This window comes from Aedes albopictus, unplaced genomic scaffold (assembly GCF_035046485.1).
Source record: "Aedes albopictus strain Foshan unplaced genomic scaffold, AalbF5 HiC_scaffold_340, whole genome shotgun sequence".
In the NCBI taxonomy this organism is placed as follows: domain Eukaryota; kingdom Metazoa; phylum Arthropoda; class Insecta; order Diptera; family Culicidae; genus Aedes; species Aedes albopictus.
This window is the reverse complement of record NW_026917134.1, coordinates 15,507-22,435: the sequence shown is the minus strand read 5'-3', so window position 1 is coordinate 22,435 and position 6,929 is coordinate 15,507. Positions and strand designations below refer to the sequence as shown.

At 44.5% G+C, this 6,929-nt stretch overlaps 1 protein-coding gene across 1 annotated transcript; it reads left to right on the top strand.

The window, feature by feature from the left end:
* Positions 1-1,902: 1,902 nt before the first annotated feature.
* Positions 1,903-6,013, top strand: LOC109410666 (protein PRRC2A; the record flags this gene model as incomplete). The annotated part of the gene is given in 4 exon segments (XM_062843608.1): positions 1,903-3,369; positions 3,440-3,954; positions 4,026-4,169; positions 4,712-6,013. Coding segments are annotated over 4 exon segments (2,822 nt in total), but the record flags the coding sequence as incomplete, so codon positions are not given.
* Positions 6,014-6,929: the final 916 nt, after the last annotated feature.

The following is a 6,929-nucleotide window of genomic DNA, read 5'->3' as shown; positions in this document are numbered from 1 at the left end:
TTTACACATAACTGTGTCTGTCATATTTAAAAAATATTTGATCGCCTTCCAGGTTTCAATTGTTATATACAACGAATTGCTGAGGAACTTTACAAAGCCAAACAAATAAAAATGCCTCAGGATCAACCCACTAAAATGGAATTCGGCATTGAACCTCTGATAGTTATGATAATGTAAAAGTGGTAGACATTAAGTATGTAACAATTGTGTTTCACATTTTTATAAAACCTGCAAAACTTCTGAAGAGATGTATGCCATACATGGCCCAAGAATATACTAAAGCAAATCAGAACTATAAAAATCTTTTCATGTGTGAATCAACTCATAAAAATAACAAGTATTTCGTAATTAATGATCTGAACTTCATCTTGCAACCAGAAGCTAGAAGAAGACTAGTCTTCAATTAATAACGTAGTTGAAGTCGTTAGTTCCTCATTTTTTTTTTATCTGTTGTCTATTATTACGTCTTTGTTATCAGTATCGTCTTTACCAAACTGGAAGATATTTAAGTTAGACTTGAAACGATGAACACATTTGAGGAGATAAATGTAATCTAAGAAAGAAAGTGTCTTAAGTCCCATGAAAACTTCTAGTGAAATTCAAATATATACGAGAATATCTACAAGAGAAGTTTTGTATTTAGTTTGCTGTAGATACCTGATAGTAACCCGTACCTAAACGGTATATTCAAATTCTGGATAAGTGAGCATTTTGTGTTGATTGTGCGGTCTAGTTTGCGTTATGACGATTCAACAGCATAGTCGTTGCACTTCTTACAGCTTCTTATAACACGGGAAAAACCCTTATCGCAAACACTCGCATCCTTTTTTAACAAATTTAAGGGCATAGTGTATTCTCTAGGTAAAGCAATGATCATCTTATGTTATATTATACAAGAAAATGCTAACATTTTGATATATGTTTTTTACTATTATGCTGTATCCAACAAATTGATCGTTGTAATATACGCACTGAAAATATATTCTTACAAGAAAGCCGTAATCTACATGTGTATTCGTTGCCATAAAATATCAGCAAAACGATCAATCCTATGTTACGTAATGTTTGTCAATTTTACGAATCAATTTTTGAATACATTATCAGTAATAACCAGAGAGCGTTCGCGTCGTGTACTGAGTACACGCACCATGAGTAATGCAAGCTTGTGGTTAACAGCGTGAGCGTGAGCGTGAGCGACTTCTCGAGGGATAAACTACACCTGGTGCTCTTGTTTCAGTTTTAGATTATTTAAAAGAAAGTTGATTGATAAATGACCTTAATGTTTTTTTCCAAATCGAAATTTAGAATTGCTTGTAGAAAATAGTTTACGTAAATATATACTGTAGTTGATAAGTTTATAAAAAAGACTGATCCTAGTATGGTGAATCTTCGGAATGTTCAAGGAAACATCGTAGCTAGCTGTAATTTCACCTGTGATATTATAAACATTGTTTTGAATGTATTGTTGAAATCAATTAAGTGTTATTTTGATGCATAGATAAGCATCGCTGTTCATTCAATGAAAAAAAGATTGTACTTTCCTTAATAATAAAAGCAACATCTAGAGAAGTAAAACATGAATGTAATATTATTTTGTCAAATGGTTTGGTTATAATTACAAAAAATACAGTCATTACGATATAGTTATTGAACTATTGTTATTAAAGTTAAGGTAAAATTAGAAATCCAAAGAAATACTAGAAGGTTCACCACTACTATCATGTAAGGTAGCTATTTGAAAGAAGTTACACATCCAACTGATCAAACCCTATTATGCAGTCTACTGCCCCAGTCCTAAAAAAGTCAGTCAGTAAAAAAAAAATCTCAAGTCAGACAGTCAAGCCTTAGGTAGCGACAAGTCTAAGTTTCAAAACGCCCCACGTTTTCTTATCGTTTATCCAGAGAGTGGCATCAAGCTCGAACAGCACGAGGAGGAGTTCCTGCTCAACGAATCGGAGGACTGGGTCGCCAAACAGCTCGCGGCCAAGGAGAAGGAAGCCGCTCAGCGTCAGTCGAAAAAATCGGAAACCCCAGCGACCGCTTCCACTGCGACGCCAACCGTTGTGTCCGCCCCTAGGGAAGATGCGGCCCCGACACAGCCGAGAAAACCCGTCGAACGGATGCCACAGACGCAGCAGAAGAAGCAGCAGCAGCAGCAGCCAAAGCAGGAATCACATCCCCAACCGGAAGTCAAGAAAGAAACTATTAAACAGGAAACAGTACAACCAGTAAAGGAAGTTCCTCGGCAGGAATCCAAAGCGATCGTGAAAGACGAACCACCTTCCAGCCAGGAAACAATCTTGCCAGCCTCGACAGAGTCTGAATCCGGCAGGGACACTACAACGGACATATCTTCCGTTTCGGGTTCATCTTTGGTTCCAGAGTCGGCCTCAGGAACCTCGCTCTTCACGGAAACTTCCGTGTCGCAAACAGATTTGAATGCTTCATCTGCTCGGGATACGGCACAGACGGAGGAAGAAACAGATGCCGTTTCTTCACAAGCCTCTACACAATCGGACGTCAGGGATTCAAAAGATGAGAAAACCAAATCATCCAGTCAACTGTGCGATACCACTTCCACCGAGGATGTGCTGGATTTACACGTCACTAAGCAGGATCGTGATCAGGATTTCTCCTACGATACCGATGAATCAACAGAGAAGCGAGACTGGAAGCACGAAACCAGCAGCAAAAACTCCACTGCGTCGCATCACCAACCGCAGCAGTCCCATCGGCCACATTCGGGCAGGCCTAATAATTTCAAACATTCCGGCGATTCCGGTGGATCATCCTCTGGAGATCAACATTTTCCGCCTCCTGGAATGCTTCCACATCCAGGCGGTCCCGGAGGACCAGGTTTCGGCCCAGGGCCATTCCGTGGCGGCATGAGGCCTCGCTTTCCACCGCGTCCAGGTTTTCCCGGCGATATGAACAACTTCCGCAACAACCGGATGAACTTTCCCATGGGAGGGCGGCCACCATTCCCGCCACGGGGACCTCCTTTCGATCCCATGATGCGGCCTGGAATGATGCGTCCCGGTGATCGCCCGCCGTTCGATCCAATGCGTGGAGGACCTCGAATGGGTCCCGGAGGGCCAATGTATCGGCCGGGTGGCCCTGGTGCTCCGCCACCCGGAGGACCTCCTTTCGGCCCAATGGTTGGACCTGGCAGAGGACCCGAAATGCCTCCCCTGAGTGGTCCCCCTGGTCCGCTCGGCGCGTTGCAGCCACATCCACCTCCACTGCTTGGCTTCGATACACCCACTTTGGGGGCAGTTCCTGCCGTTCCGGTAATAGCCGCCACACCTGTCCTTCCCAGAAAGGTGTTGATTAATCCGAATTTCAAGGGAGGCGTTGAAGCTGCCACAAGTAAGTAACATAACGATTCCATCCACCAGTGATTACATAATCTCAAGTTGCCCCATTTTCCCTCCCGCAGATCAACTGATGCGCGATGCGCTCAGCAGCCAACAGTTCCTGGCCAACATCAACAGCCGGCCGGTCAGCGACGAGGAACTACTCCGCCAGCAGGAAGAGTTCATTAACAAAAACCGCATCGAGGTGGAGAAACGCCGCTTCGAGCGGTCACCATCGCGCGAAAGGGAGCGAGAGCGCGATCGCGATCGTGACCGAGATCGCGAACGGGACCGTGACCGGGAGCGGGATCGTGATCGGGAACGGGATCGCGACCGGGGGGAGCGCGATCGGGAACGGGGTCGCTCGCGGGACAGGGATCGCGATCGCGACAGGGAACATCGCGATCGGTCACCACGGGAACGATCGAGGTCACCGCGGCGTCATCGCGGCGGCAGTCGGGACCGGGATACGAACCGGCCACCCAGGAGGAACTTCCCTTCGCGGCGTCACGGCAGCCGCGATCGGGATGACGACAGTCGGTACCCGAAGAGGCGAAAGAGCGGCGACTATGGCGATGGTCTACGGAACAATAGTGATGTAAGTTGGTGGATATTGGAATGTTGGTGAATTCTTCTAACACCTAAATATTTTTATCCTTTATTCTGCAGAGAAAGGATGACGATGAAGATCCGGAAACCAGAGCATATCGGATGGAAATTGAGAAGCAGAAAGCTGCTCGCGAGAAGATACTTCGCGATAAGGAGATGCGTCGGAAACAGGCGGCGGAGGAGAATAAGAAGCCGAGACCTTCGGTAAGTATTTTTACGTAATTTATCAAACAAACAATGGTTAGTTGAAACAATTAGTTGGCTTTAATGTTATGAATTCGAACATTAGGCAGTTTTTATTCAGCCTAGCTCATAGATTGACTGGCTGAACATATACACAGCTGTAAAGGCGTATGTATTCAGCATGAATCGATCCCTCCGATTCCCGGTCGATCCAAGAACTTTGCGTATTTTTTTCTACTTCTCGGACATAGTGTATCTAGTACCACATGATATACACATGTAAAACCGTCATTAGCAGAGGAAGCTCTGAGTAAATACCTAAATGTAGAAGTTCTCATAGGCGCTAGTCGCTAGACCAAGGAGCCCAAGAACTAAGAAGATATATGTTCCAAGAATCAAGATATGTGTTTCAAAGTATTACAAGAAAGCTTGTTTCGATATGAGCTATTGAGTGTTCTTGTGTTAACAACATGTTTGGTCAATTCGATATGAATAACCCTTTAAAAAAAAAAAATGCGTACTTACATCAACAACATCTACTGACTGATCCCATGTTTCCGCAGGACCGCAAATCCGAGGAACCTCCCGCCAAGTATACTCCCATCGTAGTCACCGAAAAGAAGATCATCTCGCTCAAAAAGAAATCCGAATCCGATAGCAAGCCTCCATCGTCGGATCGCCACTCATCCTCCAATCATGGAACGTCATCATCATCGGCGTCATCGCGTAAGCCCGCCGATTCGCCCAAGAAGGCACCCACCACAGGTGGCACATCGTCGGATAACGATACCTCGAAGAAGACGACCGCTCACGATGACCTGTTGTTATCCCACGAGCTGTCGCTGTCCCCCAGCTCGCCAAAACGCAAAGTGATCGACAATCGCGATGAGCTGGATCTCTTCCTGGACGCGTACGAAGAGGAGCTTCTGAACGAGTCCACATCGTCACCCCCGAAGGAGAAACCACCCCCGCTGGTCAGCAGCAACCGAGAAGTTCGCGATGGAGGACGCGACAGTCGGGATAGCGGCCGCGATAACCGTGACAGCGGTCGGGATAGCCGTGACCATCGGAGTGGTTTCGGTTCCGGAAACAGGCGTATCGTGATGAAACCCGGTTCCGGATCGGATTCGCGCCAGAGCGAAAAGGACAAAGCTGCGCCTCCGGCGAAAAAGTCCAGAGTATTTGATAGACTAGATAAGCGAATAGGGGTCAATGATGCGGATAAGCGCAAACTGCAAAGGTTAGTCAAGGACAATTGAGACAGCAGGGATTCAGATATTAACTTTCTCTTGCGTGCATGTGTGGTGAGAGTCTGGATTGTTTGTACCCCTAGATCATTTTTTGTGTATCCTTGTGTTTGTTCTTTGATGTAACTGATTGTACAGTCAAGAGCGAGCTGTAGAGTATGTTACGTCCTAGGTTTAGGATTTTACTCCCACAATATTACAGCAGCCTACTTTGTTACAAAGCCGTTTTCGTTCGTGTAACAAAACAAAGTCAATGCCATCTCTCCAATATCTAAGTAGGCTTAATCGCCTTTCGTTCTATTAACATGAACTACCAAAACCAAGGTTCAAAAAGAGTATCGAAAGAAAAGCTTGACACTAAATCCACACACGCTTAGCTTTCCCTTAAACTGCTATTTCTAATAACCATTTACCCGTAAGTAAGTCTATTGTGTAATGACAAAAGTTGAGCAAAAACTGTGAAAGTTAGTCCGTAGGCATTAACAAATTTTCAATTAAGCGTAAAAACCTACAAAACCCTCACCAAGAGAGGTAAACCATCATGCCGACAAAGTTTAGTAACAGCTACTAAGTGAGAAAAGTACATAAACGATTGCGCATACCAACCTTCAAAACGACGAGTCCCAAAGTTACCTTCCGTCGTCAGAGAGTGAACATCCCTAGTGTCGGCGTTTTGCTACGATATCGATTTCAATTGTTGGCAATATTATTCCTATACCTACATATTCTCCACCAACAGGACGTCGCCAGAGGTTGTAGATTTCAGCAGTGATCGTCGGAGTAAACGTGATCGCAGATCACACTCTCCGCCGCCGAGGGTTGATGCCAGAAGGAGAGATGACCGTCGCGAATGCTACGAATACGACGAGCGTAATCTACCACGGCGACATAAAAAGTCTAAGAAGAGGAGCAAGCGCAGTAGGAAGGATTGATGATTGATTAGGTTGGTTCTTAGAGTTTGAGATTGACGACGATGAAGAGCTTAGTGTTTTTTGCACGTAGTGAACTATTATATTTTTTGATTTTGTGTAGGTTAGAACATTATTGTAAATATATTTTCTTCCATTTATTGTACATTTGTATTATAAAACTTAGGCATGGTGTATTACTAGTGTATATATTTATTTATTTGATGAACCGGTTTTTCCGTTCGCAATAAAAGTTTTTATTTTTCAACTGATTTTAATAAATTTTCTTGATATAAACTACATACTTACTGCTTTATGTCTTGATCACTCACGGTGGTGCAGAGGGACAATATTCGTTGGTCAGTCGGTTTCCACGGTAGGGCGATGGAAGTGCGAGTGAAAAATCCGGGTTCAGAATCGCACTACAATATTCGTTGGTCAGTCGGTTTTCTCGGTAGAGCCATGCAAGCGCGAGTGTGGAATGCGGAATCAGTCGGTTTCCACGGTAGGGCGATGGAAACGCGATCACGAAATCCGGGATCAGTGGTCATCGTGATCAAATAAATCATAATCGTGATGAAGACCGCGACGTGAATTTCCATATAACTAGTGGATCATATCACCTA